Source organism: Mobula birostris, chromosome 11, assembly GCF_030028105.1.
Source record: "Mobula birostris isolate sMobBir1 chromosome 11, sMobBir1.hap1, whole genome shotgun sequence".
Classification (NCBI taxonomy): domain Eukaryota; kingdom Metazoa; phylum Chordata; class Chondrichthyes; order Myliobatiformes; family Myliobatidae; genus Mobula; species Mobula birostris.
The window spans coordinates 18,748,951-18,775,033 of NC_092380.1; the positions used below are offsets into that span (position 1 = coordinate 18,748,951).

The following is a 26,083-nucleotide window of genomic DNA, read 5'->3' on the forward strand; positions in this document are numbered from 1 at the left end:
TGAGGGGTGACCTGGTTGAACAGAGGGTGGGTGAAGGATTGAAAGTAGGGCTGGAGCCCATGGGTTAGGGTGACAGAACAACACTGAGAGTGATGTGTCTGCGGGCTAAAGTTCTGATTGGATTTTGGAGGTCGAGGTGCAAACAGCTGTTTGAATGCTGGTTTTACTGTATATTATTTTTTTTCTGTATTTGTTAACCTCATTGTCCTGATATACATGCTTCCAGTGAGTATAAACATAGGGGGAGAGTGCAGATGATGTGTAACTGGAACGAGGGTGCAGGAGTTTGTTTGGGGGGGGGGGGGGGGAAGCGTTGTAGATTCCTGTTGGGATTGTGTTATGTACCCGCAGAGCAGGAAAGACAAGTCAGCTGTCAGTTCAAGCTTCTGCTACTCGGCTGTGACAGTCCCAGATGACAGCCGGTAACCAGTTTTCCTTCCGCAAGATGCATGTGTTAGTCTTTGTCTCTGGCACCAAACAATCACAGATCCTATCAGTGTGATCATATCGTATCACACAGATCAGTGTGCAGATCATATTTTTGTTTCACGTCTTCTCGCTTGCTGCATATTAGGTGGCTGGTTGCAGGAGATCTAATCTCTGTCAGTCAAGTTTTTCTACCTTTGGGCCCGCTGCATATGGCAGTGTAAAACTTCTTAAACTGTCTAAAACTTTGTAAAACTTGGGCTGGCAGTTATCTTTAACCTTGAACTTAGCTGTTGGACCACTGTGTACCAGAGTGTCAGCATGGAAAACCTGCTGGCGCCTTTGCAATAGAATTCAATACAGGATTCTCCCCAATGCAGTTGATGCAGGACAGCACTGATGGCATCTTTTTAATCCAGTTTCTGCCCAGCAAATTAGGTTGTTGGCTTCCCCCGACCACAGGCACGGATAAGTGAAACAAATCCCCTAGTGAGCCATTTGCACTGTAAGTACACCATGCATGTCCGTGCTCTCTCCAGTGTAGCTGCAGAAATTGGATTTGACGATGGTAATTTTGGAGTCTGGTGCAAAGGTAATACGTTTACCATCAGCTGACCCAGTATCCAGCTCAAATTTCATGGGCTGGTTGTCCACGTTGAGTGTAAGCAAGTAAGGAGGCTGGTTTCTTTGGCCCATGTCATGGGTTTGGAGAATACTGCCCACTTCACTCTGACTGACTCCTTGCATAGAGTTAATGGTTGAATTTTGCGATTTTCTCATGGCGCATTGCTTAGCCAAGCATCCCTTCTTGAGGTGCCCAACTTGCTCATAGAACCAGCCGACTATCTTTTGATGCTTGCAGTTGGAATATTCACCACAGCGATAGCTTCCTTGCAGAGTCTTCCGTGATCTCGGTGGAGACTGTAGCCTATGGGCCGGTATCGGCTGGCAAACATTGATGCTTCTGAGAGGGGGCTGAATCTGTGAAGAGTCTTGACTGCCTCCCAGTGGTAAGCTGTGGACCGTGCTGTATCCCAGGACAAATACTGCTTTTCGGACAGGAGGCGCTCCTGATCATTGCTTGGGTATGCATTGCTTCTTCGAATTTGCTTCGGGAGATGTCTTCGTATTGCATTCCTGAAATAGGGTCAGTCGTGATGAAATAATCAATGTTCTTGCCAGGTCTGTCACAGCTGAGAACCTGAAGTGTGTGTAAGGACACTGTCCTACATCCTCCAAATGTTGTCCAAAGCCTCAAACGTGTCTGTTATTTCAGATTTGATCTGTAGGTGCAGACCATAAAGGTATTTATGTCCAAGTTCTCCCAAGTGCATGCAGAGCATTTTTAAGTTTCATTGCTTCCTCCAACTTTGTCACTGATGTTAAAGTTAGTAGGAGATTCATATAGTAAAGAAGGACTACCGTGATCCAGTGGTTGGTTTTGTTGTAGCTGCGTCCAAACTGGATTGGGTGCTTGGAGTAGAGTGACCATGTTGTTACATGAATGAAATCACTTGAGAAAATTACTGGTAGTTATGAAGCAGTTTCTTTATTCGACAACACAAGGTACAGCAGGCATCATATGGAAATCCTTTCGGTCGAAAGGTCTGGCTGGCCCAGCGTGGAGCCCGATAAACATTAAAAGGACAATCCTACGTTTACAGTGTATGGACAATACTTTCTCTGAAACTACACACAAACTTCACACCTCTCATTTCGCACCCACACCACAGACATCAAATGAATTTTAATCAGGATCGTCTGGTCTGGGATTCACAGCTTTTAGGGGCCCATTGTTCAGAGCTGCTCTCCAAATTGAATCCACAATCCATATTCAGATGTGAAGGCTGGGTAGCCAAAGTAATTTGCTATAGGTAAATGTGCTTAACCCAAAAATCGCTCTAAAGGGCCATTCTTGTTTTGATCCTCATCACCGTATCCGCGGGGTGAGAACGACAACGATTAAACATCATTTAACTGAGTCATGTTAGCAAAGGTACAAGGTGGACAATTTACAGTGTGAGAGCTATGAACCGAATTCGCTGAGACAAAAAGATGTGCTCCTGAAAGCCCACACCAGACAGTGTGCCTCCCACATGTAGGAGGCCCAGTTGATTCACCGCGCGATTGTGTCCACATGTGCACTCGCCCGGTTCTTGCCATCGATCTTAGAAATATAGAAAACCTACAGGACAATAGAGGTCCTTCAGCCCACAAAGCTGTGCCGACCATGTGCTTACCTTAAAAATTGCCTAGGGTTACCCATACCCTCTATTTTTCTGAGCTCCATGTACCTATCCAGGAGTCTCTTAAAAGAGCCTATCGTATACCCCTCCGCCACTGTCACCAGCAGCCTATTCCACGTACTCGCCAGTCTGCATTTTTAAAAAAAAAAACAACTTACCCCTGACATCTCCTCTGTACCTACTTCAAAGCACCTTAAAACTGTGCCCTCTTGTGCTAGCCATTTCATCCCTGGGAAAAAGCCTCTGACTATCCACACGATCAATGCCCCTCATCAACTTATACACCTCTATCAGGTCACCTCTCGTCCTCCATTGTTCCAAGGAGAAAAGGTCGTGTTCAGTCAACCTGTTTTCATAAGGCATCTTCCTCAATCCAGGCAACATCCTTGTAGATCTCCTCTGCACCCCTTCTATGGTTTTCACATCCTTCCTGTAGTGAGGTGACCAGAACTGAGCACAGTTCTCCAAGTGGAACCTGATCAGGGTCCTATATAGCTGCAACATTATCTCTCAGCTCTTAAACTCAATCCCACAATTGATGAAGGCCAATGCACCGTATGCCATCTTAACCACTAAGTCAACCTGTGCAGCAGCTTTGAGTGTCCTATGGATTTGCACCCCAAGATCCCTCTGATCCTCCACACTGCCAAGAGTCTTACCATTAATACTAAATTCTGCCTTCATATTTGACCTACCAAAATGAACCATCTCACACTTATCTGGGTTGGACTCCATCTGCCACTTCTCAGCCCAATTTTGCATCCTATCAATATCCCGTTGTAATCTCTGACAGCCCTCCACACTATCCACAACACCACCAACCTTTGTGTCATCAGCAAATTTACTAACCCATCCCTCTACTTCCTCATCCAGGTCATTTATAAAAATCACGAAGAGTAAGGGGCGCAGAACAGATCCCTGAGGCACACCACCGGTCACTGACCTCCATGCAAAATATGACCTGTCTACAACCACCCTTTGCCTTCTGTGGGCAAGCCAGTTCTAGATCCACAAAGCAATGTCCCCTTGGATCCCATGCCTCCTTACTTTCTCAATAAGCCTTGCATGGGGAACCTTATCAAATGCCTTGTTGAAATCCATATACGCTACACCTATGGCTCTACCTTCAAGAATGTGTTTAGTCACACCCTCAAAAAATTCAATCAGGCTCATAAGGCATGACCTGCCTTTGACATCTGACTATTCCTAATCGTATTATGCCTCTTTAAATGTTCATAAATCCTGCCTCTCAGGATCTTCTCCATCAGCTTACCAACCACTGAAGTAAGACTCACTGGTCTATAAGCTTGTGGGCTATCTCTACTCCCTTTCTTGAGTAAGGGAACAACATCTGCACCCCTCCAATCCAGGTTATCATCTTTACGTTCTGTTCCTGGACAACTTCACTTTCGGTCCATTCGCTACTTCATTCAGTTTCGATTGCTATCCTTTCCTCTTCCAATTGCATCAGCTCTTCATCTATCAGTTCTTGGTCATGGGATGCCAAAACCTCTTCAACATCATCTTGTCAACTTCCACAAGCCAAACTCACTTTGTCCTTACTTCATTCACCACGATCGAAACGCTTAATTATGTCTAGTTTTATGCTAAGTGTAACACCCTTACGAGCTCTTTTAGGCTTTTCCGATACCTTAGAACTCATCTTGCTAACGGCTGCTCACAGGCACGTGTTTAAGCAATGCCGACTAGAATGCAGTTCCAGGGGAGGAGCTTGGCTGCTTGGGGCGCGCGCTGCTTTTTTCACTCGCTGCCTTTTTTCATAACAGTGAAAACACCTTCTGTTAGCGAAAACAGGTAACTAATGTAGGTCTTTTGTAACAGCAAGGTTTGGTAAAGCGAATGTTCGAAAAGTGGGGGACACCTGTACTTGTAGAACGTCTTGGGGTTTTCTTTAATCCTGCTTGCCAAGGCCTTCTCATGGCCCCTTCTGGCTCTCCTAATTTCATTCTTAAGTTCCTTTTTGCTAGCCTTATAATCTTCTAGATCTTTATCATTACCTAATTTTTTTTTAACCTTTCTTCTTGACTAGATTTACAACAGCCTTTGGAGACCACGGTTCCTGTACCCTACCATCCTTTCCGTCTCATTGGAGTGTACCTATGCAAAACTCCACATAAATATCCCCTGAACATTTGCCAAATTTGTTCTGTGTGTTTCCCTGAGAACATCTGTTTCTTGTAAAGTACCAACTGGTTTTGGATGCAAGTGGCATCTCAATATTGTTTAGGCTGGAATAATCGCCTGCTTGGGTTTGCTACTGCTGTTTGGATGGGTTTTTATTGTTCTGGCAGCAAGGGAGGTTTGAGCAAGGATTTGGGAGGAGATGAATGGAACTGGAAATGAAGGCAAGAAGTTGGTGAGTATGGAAAGAACAAACAAAGGTAGGATAGCATAACATGAAAATGTGGCTGTGATTAATGCTATTCACTTAATGACAAGGATTCCTCATCGTAGACAGTGCCTTGGGATTGAGAACCTGCTTTCACCCTGATTTTCAGTTCTGAGGTGACTGAGGCCGATGTTGGAACCCAGTGTCACCCAGATTCTGAGCCTTGGGGTGGGTTGAGGGTAATTTGCTCCTTCTGCTGTTCACTCTGTGCTCACGATGCATGGGCTGGGTTCCCAAAACCATCCTGAATACTCCTTCTCAGCTTTAAACCAGAGATTCTCAGTGGTCTGGGGGAGTTAAGTTTTTTTTTTCCCGGAGTCTGTGCATACATCTTTGGTTCTGTCCACCTGGTAACTTCATGTCATGATGGAGCTTGGATTAGTGTTTGTTTTGGGGATCTAGTGTCATGACCTTGCCTACGGTAGCCAACTGCATTGTTAAAGGGGCCTCAAAACTAGGGAATATGTTGTAGGGGAGGATGCTGATGTTGGTTGACTTAGCTTTCTGGTGTATTTGAAAGATTTTGCAGAGACAACATTAGTGCCTTGAGGTGCCAGCTATACATCTCTAAGTTAGAGGAGGATAGGGATTGATGCTGCTAGTCGGGTGTGGGTTGGATAGAGTCTATTTAATGAGGCAAATGAGCTAAAGACACCTATACAACATGCGGATGTATGATAATTACTTATTGCTGAATTACAGCTCAAAGAGGACTGGACTGTGAGGTTAACATCCCTGTAAAGTTTCAGACAAAATGAGGAGGGAGAGAGTGGTGGTGGCGTGGATTTTAGTGAGGCTTTTGATGAGGTCCACCTTGCAGGCCCTTTGAGTTACTACGCAAATAGCAAATTTAATATGTTAAAATGTAGCTGTAAGTATTCAGGGTACGATGAGAAATTTGCAGATGGTTTAAAGGTGGGCCATAGTGGTACCAGTGAGGAGTGTTACAGATTGCAGGGAGATATTTATAGGCCGGTCAGCTGGGCAGAGGAGCGGCTAACTGAATTTGATCCAGAGAGGTATGAAGTACAATATTCGCAGCAGAGGTTGTAACGAGGCAACAATAGAACAATATTGTAGTGTGGTGCAACAGAAGGACTTTGGAGTATACATTCACAATCCTTGGGGACAGGAGAATAGTCATAGAACACAGCACAGAAACAGGCCATTCAGTTCATCTAGTCTGTCCCACACCATTGACCTGCACCCAAATCAAAGCCTTCCATACCCCTCCCATCTATGTATCTATCCAAATTTCTCTTAAATGTTGACATCGAGCCTGCATCTACCATTTGCACTGTCAGCTCATTCCACACTCTCACCACCCTGTGAATAAAGAAGCTTCCCTTCCTGTTCCCCTTAAACCTTTCACTTTTCTCCCTTAACCCATGACTTCTAGCTCTAGTCTCACTTGACCTCAGTGGAAAAAGCCTGCTTGCATATACCCCTCATAATTTTGTATACCACTATCAAACCTCCTCTCATTCTTCTATGTTCTAGGGAATAAAGTCCTAACCTATTCAGTTTTTTCCCCATAATTAAGGTCCTTGGGTCCCAAAAACACCCTTGCAAGTTTTCTCTGTACTCTTACAATCTTATTTACATCTTTCCTGTAGGTAGGTGACCAAAACTGCACACAGTACTCCAGCTTAGGCCTCACCAATATGTTCTACAATTTCAGCATAACATCCCAACTTCTGTATTCAATACTTGGACTTATGATGGCCAATGGGCCAAAAGCTTTCTTTAGGACCCTACCTACCTGTGACGGAACTTTCATCGAATTATGGACCTGTTTTCCCAGATCCTCATGTTCTACGCATTCACTCCTCAGTACCCTAGCACTTACTGTATAAGACTTACCCTGGCTGTTCTTACCAAAGTGCAAAACCTCACACTTGACTGCGTTAAATTCAATCTGCTATTTTCCAGCTGATGCAGATCCCGCTGCAAGCCATGATGGTCTTCCTCACTGTCAAATACATCCCCAATCTTGATGTCGTCCACAAATTTGCTGATCTGGTTTACCACATTATCCAGATCATTGATATAGATGACAAACAACAAAGGACCCAGTACCGATCCTTGTGGCGCACCACTAGTCAAAGACCTCCAGTCAGAGAGGCCACCATCTACTACCACTCTCTGGCTTCTTCAAAGCCAATGCCTCATCCAATTTACTACCTCATCTTACATGCCAAACAACTGATCCTTCTTGACCAAGCTCCCATGAGCTACCTTTTCAAAGGTCCTGCTAAAGTCCATGGAGACAACATATGCTGCCTTGCCTTCATCAGCTTTTCTGGTAACTTCCTCCAAAAAAAAAGAGATTGGTTAGGCATACAAATCCATCTTGACTATCTCTAATCAGTCCTTGTCTATTCAAATATTTACATATCTGGTCCCTTCAAATACTTTGTAATAATTTTCTCACTATTGATGTCAGGCTCACTAGCCTATAATTACCTGGCTAATTCTTAGAGCCTTACTTAAAAAGCGGAACAAGATTAGTTATCCTCCAATCGTCTGGCACCTCACCAGTGCCTAAGGATGTTTAAAATATCTCTGCTAAAGCCCCCGTAATTTCAGCACTAGCCTCCCACAGGGACCAAGTGAGCACCTTGTTAGGCCCTGGGGATTTATCCACCCTAATTTGCTTCAAGACGCAAACAACTCCGCCTCTGTAATCTGTTTAAGGTCCATGACCTCGCTTCTGCTTTGCCTCAGTTCTGTAAACTTTGTCTCTTGAGTAAATTCAGACGCAAAAAATCAATTTCAGATCTCCCCCATCTCTTTCAGCTCCACACAAAGATTGCCTTACTGATCTTCCAGAGCACCAATTTTGTCCCTTGCCAATTTTATCCTTTTATTCTTAATATATCTGTAGAAGACATTGGGACCTTGTTTGCTTGAACAACCTTGTGCTGCCTTTTGGCCCTCCTGACTTTCTCCTTCGCGTTCTGTTGTATTTCTTATACTCCCTAACCACCTCATTTGTTCCTACTTGCCTGTACCTGTAATGCAGCTAATTCATTTTATGAACCAGGGCTTCAATATCTCTTGAAAGCCAAGATTTCCAAAATCTGTTATCCTTGCCTTTTATTCTGATAGGACATGCACTACAAACTCTGTACTCTCAAAATTGCACTTTTGAAGGTCTCCCCCTTACCAAGTACACCTTTGCCAGAAACAACCTGTCCCAATCTACACTTGCCAGATACCATCAATATTGGCTTTACTCCAGTTTAGAATCTCAACCCACAGACCAGACTTATCCTTTTCCGTAATTAGCTTGAAACTAATGGCATTATGATCACTAGATGCATAGTGTTCCCCTATGCAAACTTCTGCCACCTGCTGTGTCTCATTCCCTAGTAGAAGATCTAGTATTGCTCTCTGTCTAGTTGGGACTTCTGTTTACTGATTAAGGAAACTTTCCTGAATATATTTGATAAACTCTTTCCCTTCCAACCCTTTTACAGTATGGGAGTCCCAGTCAATATGTGGAGAGTTAAAATCACCTACTATCACAATGTTGTGTTTCTTACAACAGTCTGCGATGTCTTGACAAGTTTGCTCCTGTAAATCCTGTGGACAGTTGGATGGTCTATAATATAATTCCATTAATGTGGGCAGACCTTCCTTGTTCTTCAGTTTTACCCATAAAGCCTCACTGGATGAGTTCTCCAGTCTGTCCTGACAGAGAACTGCCGTGACATTTTCCCTGACTAGCAATGCCACCTTCCCCCTTTAATCCCTCCTGCTTTATCATGTCTAAAACAATGGAACCCTGGAACATTGAGCTGCCAGTCCCACCCTTCCTGCAACCAAATCTCAGCAACGGCAACCAGTAGCTACACTGTCATAATTCCACATGCCCTAAGCTCACCCGCCTTTCGTACAATACTCCTTGCGTTGAACTATCGCAGCCCAGAACATTAGTCCCATCATGCTCAACCTTTTGATTCCTGACGTATGTATGTATAACAATAACTTTCCCACAACCACTCCACTCTTTTCTGGTGTGCTCGTTCCCATCCCCCTGCATCTCTAGTTTACTCCCCCCCCACCCCCACCTGTGCAGCACTAGTAAATCTTCCTGCTAGGATATTAGCTCTCCCTCCAATTGAGGTGCAAACCATTCCTTCTGTACAGTCCCACCTTCCGTGGTAGAGAGCCCAATTATTCAAAAACTTGAAGCCCTCCCTCCTGCACTGTCTCCTTAGCCACATGTTAAATTGTATAATCTTCCTATTTCTGACCTTACTAGCACGTGGCACTGGTAGCAATCCTGAGATCACAACCTTGGAGGTTCTGTCCTTTAACTTTGCACCCAGCTCCCTGAACTCAACCTGTCAACCCTCCTACCCATGTCATTGGTACCGAAATTAACCACAGCCTCCGGCTGCTCCCTCTCCTGAGGACTCGATCTGAAATGTCCCTGACCCTGGCACCCAGGAGGTAACATACCACCCAGGAATCTCGTTCTTGTTCACAAAATCTCCTTTCTGTACCTCTAACCACCAAATCCCCTATCACTATAGCTTGCCTCTTCTCCAGTGGAGTGGATAGAGATGTGCAAAATGCTAATGAACCAATGCTGAAAATACTCAAGTCAAATAGCATCTACGTAGAGAGGCACAGTTAAGAATGATTAATCTTTTTGCCAGGGTACAAGAGCCTGAAATTAGAGGGAATTGATTTAAGGCAAGAGGGAAAATTCTACAGGGGCAGCTTTTCACACAAACTGTGCTGGGTATATGGAATGAGCTGTCATAAGAAATGATAGAGCAAGGTACAATTACCACATATAAAAATATTTAGACAGGTGCGTGAATAGGAAAGGTTTAGAAGAATATGGTTCACATGTCAGTAAATGAGACTTGTTTAGGTAGACAAATTAATCACTATGGACAAGTAGGGCCAAGTCGTCTGTTTCCATGTTGTATGATTCTATGGTTTTAAGATGCTTTTTGTTAAATCAATTAAGGTATAGAATATAAGAGCAAGGAGGTTATGCCAGAACTGTGTGCAAGACCTGTGAAACCACAACTTGAGCTTTCTGTGCAGTTTTTGTCACAACATGACATGAAAGATCTGTTTACACTGGAGAGGGTGTAGAAGAGATTTATAAGGATGTTGCCGGGACTGGAATTTCAGCCATGACAAGAAGTTGAATGGGTTGGAGTTGTTTTAAGAGGAGTTTGAGGGGACATTTAATTGAGTTGCATAAATGGGAACCTAGATAGAATTTATAGAAAGGACCTGTTCTTTGGCTGATGGGTCAACAGCCAAGAGACATAGATTTAAAGTAATGGTAGAAGGATAAGAGAAGCGTTGATGAGAAAGCTTCACCCAGGATGCTGGGGTGTGGAACTCTGTCTAAAAGAGTGGAGAGGCAGAAATCCTCACAGCATTGAAGCTCGGTGTGTTCTTGAGGAGCCAAGGGCTGCAGACCCAGTGCAGAGAGGTGGGTTAGGGTGGGAAACTGGCACCTACATTATGGGCCAAATGGCCGCCTGTATCTTAAATGTATGTTTTCTTTTTGTTCTGGTTCTGCAGGTGTTTGCCTCTTACTCTCAGCCAGAAATATCTGGTCTCGTGCTGAGAAGCCAGTGGAAGGAGCAGAAGCTGAGAAGAGGGTAGTTGGGTCTCGGAAGCCAGCAACCCCTGTGCTGGACCTCACTCTACAGGTGAGCTCCTACGCATTAAGTGGGTAGCTTCTGGTTCACTCTGGTGGCCAGTCTCACTGTAGCTCCTGGAGTCGTGTCACCAGCCTGGCTCACAGATTTGCTGGAGCTACTATGGCTGCAGGTTCCTGCAAAGTCCACTCACCCCTCCCCCCCCAGATAATGGTACAGCCATCGGTGACTTTAGCAACTTGCACGTCCATAGGTTGTTATCAGTGTAATTGTCTCCATATCTGAGACTTGAGGATAGTTCCAGAATCCAGTGAATACCCAGTGCATCCCTACACTCACTGGAGTTCTTCCACAATGGCACAATCTGAGAAACTTAACTGGCCCTTTAAAGCCAACCTCAGTCATGTAGGTGCCAAAATAAATGCCCTGTTGCCTTCCTCAGCTGACACCTCCCATCATCTGCAGACCAACAGACTGAAGGCTGTTGCCCTGGTTGCATTTACAGGGTCTAGTTTCCTCACAATGTGCCTGTTCAGTATGATGCAGGAGAGTGGACCAATGCTTTTGAATGTGGAGTTTTTTTTTAAACGTGTGTCAGACATTCTCACCCTTTCCAGAGATTTTAATGCTTTCAATCATGTTGCATCCACTGGATCAACAGACCACCAAAACTCTTGTATTTATATTCAGAAGAAAGCCATTCAGCCCATCAGCATTTTACACAGATAACTTATTGCAGCAGTTAACCCACCTTTGGGTCTTTGTGATGTGAGAGGTTTTGATTTTATAGTTCTTCAACTTCAAACCAGTCCTCTGTTGTCTTGACCAACTTGCAATCACCCTGGAGATCTGACTCATCTTGTCCTGGACACCGAAATACCGTCATTTGCTGCCTCCGCTGTGCCTTCAGAGATCAAAGTTCCAAATTTGAAATTCCCTCCCTATGACAGTTTGACACTCTGGGCGGAAGGACAAGCAGTGGGTGCTGGGCTTGAACAGTAGACTGAGTCCAGGACAGAGCAGCCAACTGCTTCTGACTTGTAGTTGGAGGAAATTTCTTTGCACAGGTTACTGGTGTCAGGCAAGTTGTGTGCTCGCAGGGGAACTCTGTATGGATGTACTCCCTCCTGTGTGGGCAGATGAGCTGACGGGGTGTTGAAGCTGGAAAGGCTACAGCACACTGATGCTGTTCCAGTTGTGTATGTAAACCCTTGCCACTTACAGTTCCTTAAGCCAATGCTATGTGGCCGGACTTTGGTCCACAAACTGGAGTTCTCCAAATGGGAAAAATTCTCCCTCCAGCTCATTCAAGAAGCGGCTTCAAACAGAGAGAGGTGTTCAAATCAGAGGGCTGTATTACAAAATTATCATGGAGAACTCCATGAGTTAGAACTCTCTACATGGGGAGCGAGGGAGGGAGTGATGCAATTAACCTCCAATGTTGAGACAATGCACACTAAACAAAATCCTTGTGTAGGGCAAGTCTGACCCAATCAGGCATTCTTCCCTCCCTGTCATTCACCTGGTTGCCCATCCTCACAACACAGAACACTTGGTTATCCCCTTCCTTCCTGTCAGTCAAACATCCGTCTCTCCAGCTTCCGAAGGTGCCTCTGTCTGGTCTCCCATTCACTTGCCTGTCATTCCAGTGCAGCTGGCATCTGTAGATGGGACCCACATCTGAATTGACTGCAGCATTAATGCAGCCATTGACCTGTACTTTAAAGGTCCTGTGGGGAAAGGGACTGGGGTGGGGAGAGTGCTTCAGCATTTCTTTGGCCTTGATGGGCAGTTCATCTCCATGAATTAATTTCTTGATCCTCAGGAAAACCTGGCCTAACAGGTTTCTGAATGAAGGCTGTCATTTCCTCTGTCACACCTGGTCTGAGTCCTGAGCTTCCAGTTCAGCAGTAGGGACCTATTTTGCAGTCATTCAGTCGCCCACAGGCTGACAGATTTCTGGCTGGTGTCTAAGAATTTCCCAACACATGGCCTTTGGTTATTTTATGCAGCACTGCCCTCCCTGCACCCATGTGTGTGCAGTTTGCACAGTCCTTGTCAACTGCCTGTATCTATGTGGCCAGCACCCATTCCTCCTCCAATGGCAACAAGTCAGGAAGAGTCTTAAAGAACTAATTTGGGTGGATAATTTTGGTCATTACAGTGCAGGAGGCTCTTGAGGCCATAGTGTGCATGTCAGCTCCAGTAAGTAAACATGGAATCAAACTGCATACAGTCCCCTTGCAGAAAGAGAAGTGAGACTGTTGTTGGTTTGTGTCTGTGGTTATGAGGTGTTGGTAAAAGCCTGCCACCCAGGCACAACGCAACATCTAAATTTAACATCGTGAAGACGTGATACCCGAGGTGGGATTTGCTCTTTCTGCAGTCTGTGAGTGTTTTGTTTCAGGAAGGGCTTAAAACCAAACACTGGGCTGCCACTGGAGAAATGTTGATTCGGGGGTTGGTGAGAAGGGAGCGGGAGAGCTAGAAGAGTAGGGGAGAGGTGGCGACAAGGAGGGAAACAGCAGCAGCAGCAGGAGGAATGGCTGAAGGGAGGGTCAGAGGAAATGTGAGCGACAGGGATTAGTGGAGAGAAGGGAGATGATGAGGTAAGCTGCTAGTTGGCTGGGGGGGGTGCAAAGTGATTGGGGTTGGAAATTGGGGAGGGCTGAAGGGATGCAAAGATGAGGACTGCCAGAGTCAGCTGCGATGGCAGTGTTTTAGATCTCAGGGGACACTCTCCTCACTGTGCCCCACAGAAGAGCTGGGCCTTGGCTGCGGCAGTAAATCTGCACTCATCTGGTTGACGGATGGTGGCGGGTAATGTTCTGGGCTGGGCTGACGTCTACCACCATTTCTAGTCTGAATTGCAGGCACGAGTGCAGAGAATGGAGCAGCAGCTCGAACAGCTGACCACTGACTTCCGGACTTGGCTGGCCCAGGGCATTGGGCAGGGTCAGCCCAGGGAGGCGCAGCCCGATCACATCACACCCCCACTGACACAGGCCCACATCAGCAAGCTGCTCGGCGAGATGACCAACCAGAAACTGGAGGAGCTTCGAGACAGCCTGCCCTTCGACTCGCTGAGGAGGGTTCAGGTGAGTGTCAAGTTCCATCTCCACTCCTGGGAGCACAGCTAGGGACCCTCCCGCCACTGCGAGTCAGGACATCAGGGAGTGAAATTCAGTTCATGGGGGGGGGGGGCAGTGTTGTGGGTTATGAGACAGTGATTAGAGTGAGGTGTAGGCAGACAGTCTGAGCACAGGCAATCTGGCTGTTGGTTAACTTGTTTCAGCAACCTGGTAATCTCTCTCTGTAAAGGTGTTGGATGGAGATGCTCAGGCTAAGAATGTATATTCTTGGTGAGGCTCAGGACCTTGGGGAGAGAGGAGACGTAACTGGAGAAATTTGGTGACACTTGGTCTGTTTACTTCCAGGCTGATGTAGCTGCCATCCAGCAGAAGCAAGAGGGCCAGATGGAGCCTGAACTACGAGCAGTTAGTAGTCAAAACCAGGTGGGTACAAGAGCGGTAAGGGGGCTGAGGACTGTGGTGTGGCAGTCTCTCTTGGCCTGCTTGTGATTAGAGGAGCAGATTTTTTTTTTAATATTTTATTTATGATTTTCTACAAACTACAGCATAGAAGAAAAAAAAATCAGTAGTATAAATAGAAGGATCATTGCAATACAGACAAAAATAGCAATAATACAAATCTTAACAAATGAGCAAGTCACCCAAATTAAAAATGAAAAATTAGAAAGGAAAGCACCCAACCCATCTACTATCCCACTCCAAGCCAACTTATAAGTATAAATATTTGAAAGGACATTGGAGATAAACTTTTATCACCCCAGAACTATATATTGTACTAAAAAGAGAAATGAATAATAATAATAATAAAAAGCAGCCTGCTACCTAATCAAAGAAAGCTGGAAATGCAGGATCTGACTATCAAGGGAAGAAAAAAAAATACACCTGTAAGTGAGAATTATGAGGGGGAGCAGATTCCTGCAGACTCGTGCTCCTACCATGTGCCTGCCCTCTGACTACACTGTCTGTCTATCAGGTGTGAATTCATAACTTTTCATCTAAGTGAGACCTGGCCACTAATATCAGGTGGGCCGTCTCTCCTTTGCTTCCATACCTCAGGGCTGCTCCACCTCCCAGTTAGAACTTTTATCCCAGAGCTGCTTTCTGTGCTAACCAATTATCCTCATGTTCCATATATCAAAGTCAGTCACCTCAGCCTAGAATATATTTGGGGATTAAGTCTCCCCAGCCTCTTTGGCAGAGAATCCCACTCCATCTTGTGGGTAGTAAGTTGCTGCAGTTAAATTAAGTTGTGACAGGTAGCGGGGTCTTGGTCCAGGCCTGTGATCATTCTGAGCCAGCCGGTAGATCCAGCATTGATGGATATGGGGCACGGGCTGTTCAAAGTCTGCAGCAGAAATTTTGTTAAAATCTTCAATAGTTGCAAGCACATCCAGAAAAAGGAGAAAAATGACTATCTGGCATTTTGAAATCTGAGATGGATGGGAAGTGGAAAGCATCTGGATTAAACCTGGGCAGGCATGCCTGCCCGCTTGTTGGTCTTGTCTATGTGAAACATAGAGCCTTTTATTGAGTCTATCAGGAAGGACACAGCGTAGCTAGGGCAATAATCCAGTCAGATAAAATCTGTGTATTTCAACAACATCACTGTCTTCTGCATGGATCCACACATCCAGAGATTGATCAGCATCCGCTCCCAGTGTGAACTGGTTTCATAGTCATAGTCATACTTTATTGATCCCGGGGGAAATTGGTTTTCTTTACAGTTGCACCAACCAAGAATAGAGTATAAATATAGCAATATAAAACCATAAATAATTAAATAGTAATATGTAAATTATGCCAGATGGAAATAAGTCCAGGACCAGCCTATTGGCTCAGGGTGTCTGACCCTCCAGGGGAGGAGTTGTAAAGTTTGATGGCCACAGGCAGGAATGACTTCCTATGACGCTCTGTGTTGTATCTCGGTGGAATGAGTCTCTGGCTGAATGTACTCCTGTGCCCAACCAGTACATTATGTAGTGTATGGGAGACATTGTCCAAGATGGCATGCAACTTGGACAGCATCCTCTTTTCAGACACTGCCTTCAGGGAGCCTGCACAGCCATTGTATGTATGAGGAGTAGGATGTTCAAGATCAAGGTCCAGCATCCCTTCCCTGCTGTAGCTGGACTCCCTGTAGCAGACATCTCAAAGCGTTGCAGAGTTATTGGGGCGGCACAGTAGTGTAATGCCATTACAGCACCGCCAACCCTGATTCAGTTCTGCTGCTCTCTGTATGGAGTTTGTACATTCTTCCCGTGACCACGTGGAGTTCCTCTGGGTCCTCTGGTTTCCTCCAACATTCCAAAGGTGTACTGTTTAATTGATCATATGGGTGTTAACTCGGTGGCCCGGACTCATTGCACTGGAAGGGTCTGTTATATTTTACTTAGAGATACAGCAAGGTAAGAAACATCACCAGTGCTGCCTCCAAAATCTCCCATATGCACTGGAGATATTATCACTCTGATGTCAGTGTTGTCTCTCAGACAATATCCACTCAGTCAGTCACATAGGTCAGGCGCAGATGCACTATTCCAAGTTTTAGTGAGAAGAAATTCACTGATGAACGTAGAACACTAAAGCACTGTATAGTCCCTACGGCCCGGGGTGGGGGGGGGGGGAGCGCGGGAGAGAGAGAGATATATATATATATATGGATTAAGGAATGCTCTTGAAGCCTACCTGAAAAATGTACAGCGTACCTACTGTATGCTGGGAATTCCTGGCTTGTGACTGCTGAAAGTGAACCTCGAGCCCATGCTTCAGGAGCAAACAGACTCCCTAAGTAAGCAGTGGAAGAGGCATACCACACCCCAGATTGCCCACCCAGCAGCTGCCTCCTGCCCCATCTATGGGAAAAGTCTGCGGTTCCCACTCTGGAGTCCACAAAGTCAGACTAGAAACAAGACGTTATTGATATCTCAGTAGAAAGGTGTCTCAGCTGGAAGACCTAATTCCGCACTGTGTCAGTGAGCCAAGTTTGATCCTGACCTCGGGTGTTATCTGTGTGGAGATGGAACAAATGTCGAAATCAAATAGCTCGAAAATAAATTTTAGACTGTGACTATGTAGATTTTATTGAGATGCTCTGGTTTCCTCCCACATCCCAAAGACATGCCAGTTGTAAATTGACCCTGGTGTGCAGGTGAGTGGTAGGATTTGAAGAGTATTTGGAAATGCGGAGAGAACTGGTTACAGGGAAAATTAGGAGAAATGAAATTCTATATGAATAGGCATAGTTCAAAGTAAATTTATTATCAAAGTACATGCATGTCACCGTATAAGCCCTGTGATTCATTTTATTGTGGTCATACCCAATAACTCCATACTAGAATAACCATAACAGAACCAATGAGAGAGTGTAACAACTTGGGCATTCAACCAGTGTGCAAAAGACACCAAACTATGCAACTATAAAAAGGAAGAAAGTATAATAATAATAAATAAGCAAGAAATTAAAAAAAAACATGAAGTGAAGATTCCTTGAAAGTGAGTTCATAGGTTTGGGAACATTTCAGTGGGTCAAGTGAAGGTATCCCCTTTGGTTCAAGAGCCTGATGGTTGAGGGGTAGTAACTGTTCTTGAACCTGGTGATGTGAGTCCTGAGGCTCCTGTACCACCTTCCTGATGGCAGCAGCGAGAAGACAGCATGACCTGGGTGGTGGGGGTCCCTGATGATGGATTCTGTTTTCCTGTGACAGCATTAAATACATGGGCTGAAATTGCCTTCTATGTCATAAGGAAATATCAAAAGTGCAAAGATAAAGACACTATGTATTTTGTGTGTGTTCTTGTTGTTGTGGAGTAAATGTAGTTATGAATAGAATTAAAATATGCAATTTAAGAAGAAATGAATATTTTGATTTCCTTCCTTAGGAGATGTTACAGAAGGTGAAGGGAGTGGAATCTGCTGTTGAAAGGTACAGGGGTGGGTTGTGGTTACATTTCCCGACACTGTCAAACTGCCCACAGTGGTAGACACAGCTGCAATGTTAACTGTTACCAAATTAGCAGCTGGATGTTGACATGCTGGCCACATTGTCTGCAGCTATATCAGATGCCTGTCGTAGGTTGCACAGCAGTAAGTCTGCCTCTGGCTGAGGTGGAAGCAGTATAACACTGGTTCTGTGTTTCCAGTCAGGAGCTGAACAGCAGCACAGCCTTTCCCCTCGAACAGCAGCTTCTCTGGCTGCTGCATAAAACAGTTTAGCACCCTTTGCTGGACAACACTGCCCTTGCCTTCTTGCAGAATTCATGTGCGCGTCTCTTCGTTTCTTGCCTTGCTACCATTTCGAAGGTGCTGAACCTTGTCTAGCTGTTGATCCACGAGTTTTAAAGGCCCCACAGCTTTGGTAACCACAAAAATCGCTGAGAACCGTGGTTAACTTTTCCATTTCTTAACTCTGGTTCACTGAGGTTGACACCTCCTCCCCATCCCTATTATTGCCCCAGGTGACTGGAGAGACTGGGAACCTCCTGGTCCTGGATGCTGTGAGAGGCGGTAGACAGACTGGAGCGTGATTCCTTTGGATGTGTTGATGTGTTTTCAGAATTTGCTAAAAATTATTTTTCAATCTACTCTGCGGGAATTTGCGGAATTAGCAATTTTACTAAGCTGTTGTCAGCCTGCTCTTTCTATTTGTCTTGTTCGATGCAGCATGACTGATGAACAGAGGAAGTTACTGGCTGCAGTTGGCCAGTTGGAGGAGCAACTAAGCCAGACCCAGCAGGAGCTGCGGGCTGCACGCACGGCCCAGAAAGACGTGGTCTCCGACTTGCAAGCACTGGGCAACAGGGTTGAAAGTATGACGGATGATGTAGGTTTTACAAATTGTTTTTATTAAACTGTAAAAAAGATCAAAACTCTGTTAGCGCCTCTATCACCCTAGAGAAAGCAACCTCATTAAGGAAATTAAAATGAAAAGTAATGTTTCGTGTGGGGCTAGATAGACAGAATTTGGCTCTCAGCACTGTCTGTATTACCGGAAAGGTCATGAATAGGTTAACATTTAACAAGATGGGAAGTGTTGGAAGGGATTAGGATTTCAAAGGTACAATTTAATGTCAGAGAAATGTATACAATATACATCCTGAAATGGGTTTCTTCGCAACCGTCCACAAAAACAGAGGAGTGCCCCAAAGAATGAACGACAGTCAAATGTTAGAACCCCAAAGTCTCCCCACCCCCATTCCCAGATTTGGAATAATCTGTAGTTCCATCTCCACTACTGTGGCCCTTATTGCCTGCATGACAGTTGGGTAGTTCCATACCTCACTTCAGGCAGTTTGAGTTGGGCTTATTTTCCAACCATCTCCCTTTTCCTGTCCCCCCTGAACGATCTTGTGAGCGCCTGTCCAGGAACTTGCTACACTGGACCATAGTAGTCCAGTGTAGCCCATTGAGTCCAAGTCAATAACAGAGTAGGAGGAGGCCACAAACTCCTCAAAGCTCACCCCACCTTACAAAATGATTGTGACTGATTATGCTGGCCTGAAGTCCTGTGCTAATTCCCCACAACCCCCAATTATGTGACCTTTCCAATGTTTATCTCCACCTAAATATACTGAATGATCTGGCCTCCACCACTCTTGGGAGGCAGAGAATTCCAAAATTGACTATCCTGTGAGAAGAAATTTCTACATTATGTCCCTCAGTTTAAAATGCTGGCCCCTTTATTTTGTTGGCATGTCCCCTTGTTCATGATATTTCTGTTAGTTAAAACATCTCAGCATCTACCCTGTCAAGAACCACCCTCCCCCTGGGTTCTTGGATGTTATTGTTTTTACGCTCTTAAGGAATACAAATATCAACTGTTACAGCATCTCTTAATAGCACAACCAGTTTATCACAGAAGTTAGCTGTGACTCCTTTGAGGGGTCAACACTGTGCTTACTCCAATATGTTCTTTCGCATCATTGGCAATATTGGAAACCTATTTTTTTTTTTGTTATCTCCTCAAGGTCATTATTATAAACAGTAAATAGTTGGGTCGAGAGCAGATTCATCCTTCAAGCCTGAAAAGAATCTTCCTTGTGTCACTTTCCCTCTGCCCCATTGCACCATCCTGGGAGAAAGTTGAGCCAGTATCACAAGTGATAGAGAAAGGGAGAGAAATAAAGTTACCTGAAGTTGTAGAATTCAATATTAGGTGTAGAAGTGCTGGCCCCGCTGTCCACGAAATCTGGGTAAGGTACAGGCGGTGAGCCCTGGCCTTCTACCAATTGACTTAAATCTCTAATTTCTATAGGAAAGGTGTTCTTCTTGTTCACTCAATCTAGATTTCTCATAATCTCAGAAGCATTCCAATTTTCCTGCTGTAGATCCTGGAGATGCTGCGCCCAGAACCATCATTGTCCGTCCCTGGCAACGTCCTTGTAAATCTTTCTTGCACCTCTCCAGTGCTATCAAATCCGTTCAGTAGTGAGACGACCAGAATCGAATGTTTTCCATAGTTCCAAGATTACCTAATTAATATGCACAATATGCTAGAGGCCAAAACAGCAACTGTTTACTCTTTTCCATAGATGCTATCTGGCCTGCAGCATTTTGTGTGTATTGCTTTGATTTCCAGCATTTCAGATTTTCCAAGATTACCTATCCCACTGTTGTCAGAGATCTGTGATCAAGCTTTCAAAGATCCCTCGGTTCCTCTATCTTATTTAGTATCCTTTCAGCTATCATGTTTTCCTTTGCCCTATTTCCCTCCCCAAAGCATAAATTTAAGCATAAAATAAAGCATAGAATATTTTTAAGATGACAACCGTGCGGATTTGCATAGAATTAGTTACCTGCATGTGGTGTTAACTCCTATACCAGAAGAAGCACTGACCCTTCTCTTGCGCTTTCAGATGCGGGCGGCCCTGGTCCCGCTGGTCCACAAGCTGCTCTTTGGTTCGTCGCTGGACAGCACAGAGGTACCATCAGGGCAAGTGCTGACAGCACAGCTGGTGCAACGCAAGGAACTGGAAAACCTTCTTGCAGGCTTGGAGAAGAAGATTCTCACAGGTCTTTCATACAACACTGGTCAGCCAACAGAGCAAAATTTGGCACTTGTCAGGGCAGGGATTTTTCAGGTACGTCCTAACTCTGGAACAGGTGTCTCTGTTTCTCAGAAATGTATTTTATTCATAATATACACTCAATGGCCACTTTATTAGATATGCCTGTACATCTCATTAATGCAAATATCTAAACCTAATCATCTGCTCATAATCTTGAGGGAGGGGCAGCATGTGGTGGTGAGTCTGAGTGCGCAGGAAATGTCTGATAGGGAGGGCCCCTTTCTGCCAGCCAAGTGAGGCCTTGGTACCTGTTGGTGAGTATGGTATTGAGGTATTCTGGCAAATGACTCAATTCTGCTTGGAGAATTATCCCACAGGATCTGCTGTGATTTTTCTCCTGCTAGGGTCTGCAGTGTGCTCTGAGCTGACCACTGGATGTGGTCAAATGTTGTTTTCTGCAGGAGCTTCTTGATGAAGGTCAGGAAGTGAGTGCAGCTGTAACCAATGAACATAACAGTGTGTGGCAACAAGGTGAAATAACAGAATCACGCACTCTTTGCCCATCCTACACTGTTGTGGCCAGGAGCTCTGTGCGAAAACGTGATTGAGTAATGATGATAAAGGTTCAACAGCAGTCACCACTGTTAACTCCTCCATTCTTGCCATTAGGTTACAGTGCAGCTTGTGGATTTTAATAATCAATTGCTTACCTTATCATATGATCCTGCCACCTTGTAAGGATACATCAGCACTCCACTCCCAACGTTTATTGGATGTGGTTAATTCCAGATTGTGGGAATAGAGGGAATACACGGGCAGGAGTATGTGCTGTACTGACCCATCCGTATCCCAATTTATTATTGCCTTATCGTTTGGCATTTGCAGGAAGTGAAAAACGTTGTGGATCGTGCCCTGGAACTGTACAGTGCTGATCGGATTGGATTGGTGGATTACGCACTGGAATCTGCTGGTAAATATCAGATGTATTCATCTCAGAAATCCGGGGCCAAGTACAATCCTGGTTGAAACAGGTTGAAAGAGTGTTGTGTGGGCTGTATTTCCCTCTTGCTGTCTGGATGCCCAGAATGGGAAAATACATCTGGTACCAGTGTTGATAGTGCAGCTTTCCCCACAGTTGCTGAGGTCTCTGCTGTTAAATATTTTATCTCCTGGTCAGTATATGTTGTACCAGCCACAACAGATCTAAAGTTTAAGCAGCCAGTTGGTTGGTGCAGCTGTGTCCCAGGGCACTGTCTGTTAAATCCAGCTCCGTCTTCATTCTATCCACTGAAGTCCCTTATTCTTGGAATCACATCAATAAATCTCTTCTGCACCTCTAACGAAGCTCCGCATCTTTCCCAGGGTGAAGGACTAGAACTGAAAACACTGCTGCAGCTGTGGCCATGACCAAACCTCTGTTTTATCATGTTCCCTGTGATTTCTTTGCTCTTCTACTCTGTGCTCCTACTTATAATTTTTCTTTTCAACATCTCTTTCCTCCTTTGTGAACAATGCCCCTGAGCCATTCATTCCAGGTCTGTTTTCACCTTCTGTTTATTTTGCCTCCTCTCATCGCTTTTTCAAAAATATAACGTCACTCCATTAAGTTAAAGGTGCCACCTATCTGCTCATCTGTATTTTCTTCCTTTATGTCCCTCACAGTTGACTGTGTCCCTAAGTTCTGTGTTGTTTGTAAATTTGGAAACTCAACATTGTGTATGATACATATGAAGCAAAGCAGAGGCCCTTGTCTGCCCTGGGGAACTTGTTTTAACCTTCCTCCAGTTGGGAAGTCCATTCACAAGTCCTCTCTCCTGTTATTCCTTGAGGCAAGGTTTAAGTTGCAGAGAACGTGAGAACAAAAGGAGAGTTCTATGATAGACTGGTGACCAGGAGATATTTGAATCAAGCAGTGGTGCCAGCTAGGGGAGGATGTAACTAGGAGGACACAAATTAAATCCGAAACACCAGTAGAAGAGCGAGGAAAGGGAAAAAAAAACTCACGTTTGGAAATATGGTTCTTCTAAAGCTTATACTGGGTTTCACTGGAACTGTGAAGGAATTTCAGTCTTCTGCAGATTCACCAGGATATTTCCTGGATTGGACTGTTAGCTATAGGGTAGGTTGAACAGTTTAGAAGTATATAAAACTCTGAGAAGTGTAGACAATATCAACAGCAGAGGCCATAGCTTTAAGGTGGGAGGGGGAAGTTTACAGATGTGTGAGGCAGGTTTTTTTTTATGCAGAGGTAGCTGCCTAGAATGTGCTGCTGTAGAAGAAGCAGATACAAGAACAATGTTTAAGAACCGTGAACAGAAATGAAAGAGGAATGCAGACCATGTGGTTAGTTAAACTGGCATCATGGTCAGTGCAGACATGGTGGGCCAAAGGGCCTTCACTGTGCAGTATTTTGTTCCGTAAGAAATGTTCCTTGCTGGTCACTGTCTGAAACAAGGTCAAATATAATGCTTTACTGTTTACTTCAAGTTGGGAGGAAGATCATATATAGGCATGTTAATTGTCTCAGAAAACTGACCACAAACAATATTTTTTACACTCTAGTTCTGTTTCATTTTATGCTGCAGAAATTTGCCCCATTGCAATTAACTTACTGTAAAAATAGCTCCATTCAGTACTGTTGCAATGGACGGAAAAATTTACGGGTTAATTAATGCTAAATTTTAAGAGGATTCTCGCACCCACCCACAATTTTGTGAGGTGGGCATCAATAAGAGTTCTGTGCTGAAGTTACTGTTGATTTATGAAACTTATAGAGTTGTGCTGAATGTGATCAGTTCCTAGATAAATTGTTATTTGCGTCCAGTGCGCAAATGAGCACTTGCCCTGTGCTAGAATTTTGTTGTTCTTTCTAAATGTTAGGTATTTCTTGAAGAGTTGATCATCTTTGTCTTTTCAGTGATTTAACCATTTTTCTTTTGTTAGGTGCCAGTGTAATCAGCACTCGCTGCTCGGAAACCTTTGAGACCAAGACGGCTCTTCTTAGTCTATTTGGAGTTCCACTGTGGTACTATTCCCAGTCTCCCAGGGCTGTCATTCAGGTATATAATCCTCACATCGCTGCTCCGTTCTTTCCTGAAGGCAGTGACACCTGGAGACAGATGGGTACAAATGTGCTGTATGACCTTAAGATTTGCTGCTCAGTGCAGCAGGACTAGGGCCTGCCTCCTGCTCTGAACTTGAATTCATTTAGTTTACGTGTGAAGTGACATGTATGAATAGTTCTCACTCAGGAAAATGATGCACTACGTGACAGGGTGTTGGTATAACTGTCAAGTAACAGCTTGCACTGGTTCATTATACATGCTTGATCAATACCACAGCTCTGAGGTGCAAAACGGAAATAAAAAGTACTAATACAAACAGGCAATTAGGCCCTTTGAGCCTTTTTCCCACATTAGTATGATTATGGCTGATCATAAATTCTATCTTACTTCAGCTTTTTTTTCACATTTTGATCCTTCTGGCCGTGAGAACTATACCTAATTCATAAGCATAATTAATAATTTGATTTCAACTACTTTGTGTCAAAATTCTTCAGGTTCATGCTCTCTGGATTTTTCCTCTCTCTTCATGTCTTCCCTTTATCTTCAGATGGTGACCCTAGTCCCTGACATTAGGTACCTATAACTAATCATTAGAGTCCTGTTAAGATGTTGTAGATTTCTGTCAGAGTATTCACAGTTTAAAAGGACTTTCTCTTCATACATCACTCTGCTGAAACTTTGCTGCACTCCCTCCATAGCAAGAACATCCCTTCTCGTGTCTGGCAGAGTTCAAATTTTCTAAACCTATTCAGAGCTGTACAGCACAGAAAAAGGTCCTTTGGCCCATCGCATCTATGTAGACCAAGTACCCATCTATACTCATCCCATGTAAAGGCATTTGGCAATTCAAGTACTTGTGCAAAAACTTTGTAAATGTGGTGAGAGTATCTCCTACTTAAGCAATGTATTCAAACGTCAACCAAAAAGTTTCTCCTTCGATCGTCTGTATACCTTTCACTCCTTGCCTTAAACCAGTGTGCTCTGGTCTTGGATATCTCTATCTTGGGGAAGTTTGTGTTTTTTGTCTATCTATCCAATCTCCACCTCAAATTCTTATACCTCTAATGGGTCTCTTCAAGGAAAACAAACCCAGCCTATCCAGTCACTCCATCTTAGTAACATCCTGGTAAACCTCCTCTATACCCTCTGTCCTATCATATCCCTCTGATAGTATGGTAACCCGTACTGCACACATACTCCGGCGGTGGCCTAACCCATACTTTATAAAGTTGTATTGTGACCTCCTTGCTTGTACAGGTCCACAATCCCTTATCCAAAATCCTTGGGGCCAGTTGCAATTTCGGAATTCAGAACTTTTCAGATTTCAGACCACCCCCCGCCCCGATACCAAAAACATGTATGCTCAAGTCCCTTATTTAACCTGTCTTAGTGTGGTGGACTTTAGGACCCAGTGGCACACCAAACCTACGCACATACTCCCGTATACTTTAAATCATCTCTAGAGTACTTATAAATCCTAATACAATATAAATGCTATGTAAATAGTTGTTGTACTGTATTGTGTAGGGAATAATGACAAGAAAAACTTTATTTCCAACAAAAACATTCAATAAAACATAAAGATATACATCTTCAAACGAACCGAATCAAACACATGGTAAGTGACTTATTGGAATAAATGTAGACCGTCACTGTCACTATAAAACCTCAGCAACTTGTCTTTCTGTTTATTTAAATCATATACAGTGGTAGTTCCGACACTATTTTCTTCAGTAAGGCACTGCACAGACCCACCACAATCAAGCTTCTGCAATAACTCCACTTACTGTGTTATTGATAATGATAGATGCTTCCTTCTCGTTTTCTCATCATTACCCAAAGGGGTATCTGCAGCTGTTTTTGACATTTTCACAGTGAAATTAAACACAAAGTCAACAGTGAACACAAAATATCACCGAACAAATGCACGTGTAACCAGTACGAGCGCTGAGCCACAACTGATGTCTGGCGGCCTCTGCTAGCGCTGCCACGTCACACCTGAGTGACGTCAGCTGTTGGTGAAAAAAAACTTCGGTTTTTGGAGCTTTTTGGATTTCAGAATTTCAGATATGGAATGTGCACCTGTATAGTCAATGCCTGCCTTCAGCACTCTATCTACTTGCGCTACCACCTTTGAGAAGTGAGACAGATTTCCTGAGGTAACTGTGGGTAGGAAGTTTTGTAATTTGTTTTTCTT

At 44.3% G+C, this 26,083-nt stretch overlaps 1 protein-coding gene across 4 annotated transcripts in view; it reads left to right on the forward strand.

Annotated features, from left to right (window-relative positions):
• The window catches only part of sun2 (Sad1 and UNC84 domain containing 2), a 101,239-nt gene that overhangs the window by 57,552 nt on the left and 17,604 nt on the right, over positions 1-26,083 (forward strand). For all 4 annotated transcript variants that reach the window (XM_072271834.1, XM_072271830.1, XM_072271831.1 and 1 more), the window contains 8 exons: positions 10,645-10,775; positions 13,586-13,822; positions 14,162-14,239; positions 17,696-17,739; positions 18,477-18,636; positions 20,669-20,893; positions 21,707-21,791; positions 23,765-23,880. In XM_072271834.1, the coding sequence (XP_072127935.1) occupies positions 10,645-10,775; positions 13,586-13,822; positions 14,162-14,239; positions 17,696-17,739; positions 18,477-18,636; positions 20,669-20,893; positions 21,707-21,791; positions 23,765-23,880 (1,076 nt within the window). The remainder of the gene's footprint in view (positions 1-10,644; positions 10,776-13,585; positions 13,823-14,161; positions 14,240-17,695; positions 17,740-18,476; positions 18,637-20,668; positions 20,894-21,706; positions 21,792-23,764; positions 23,881-26,083) is intronic.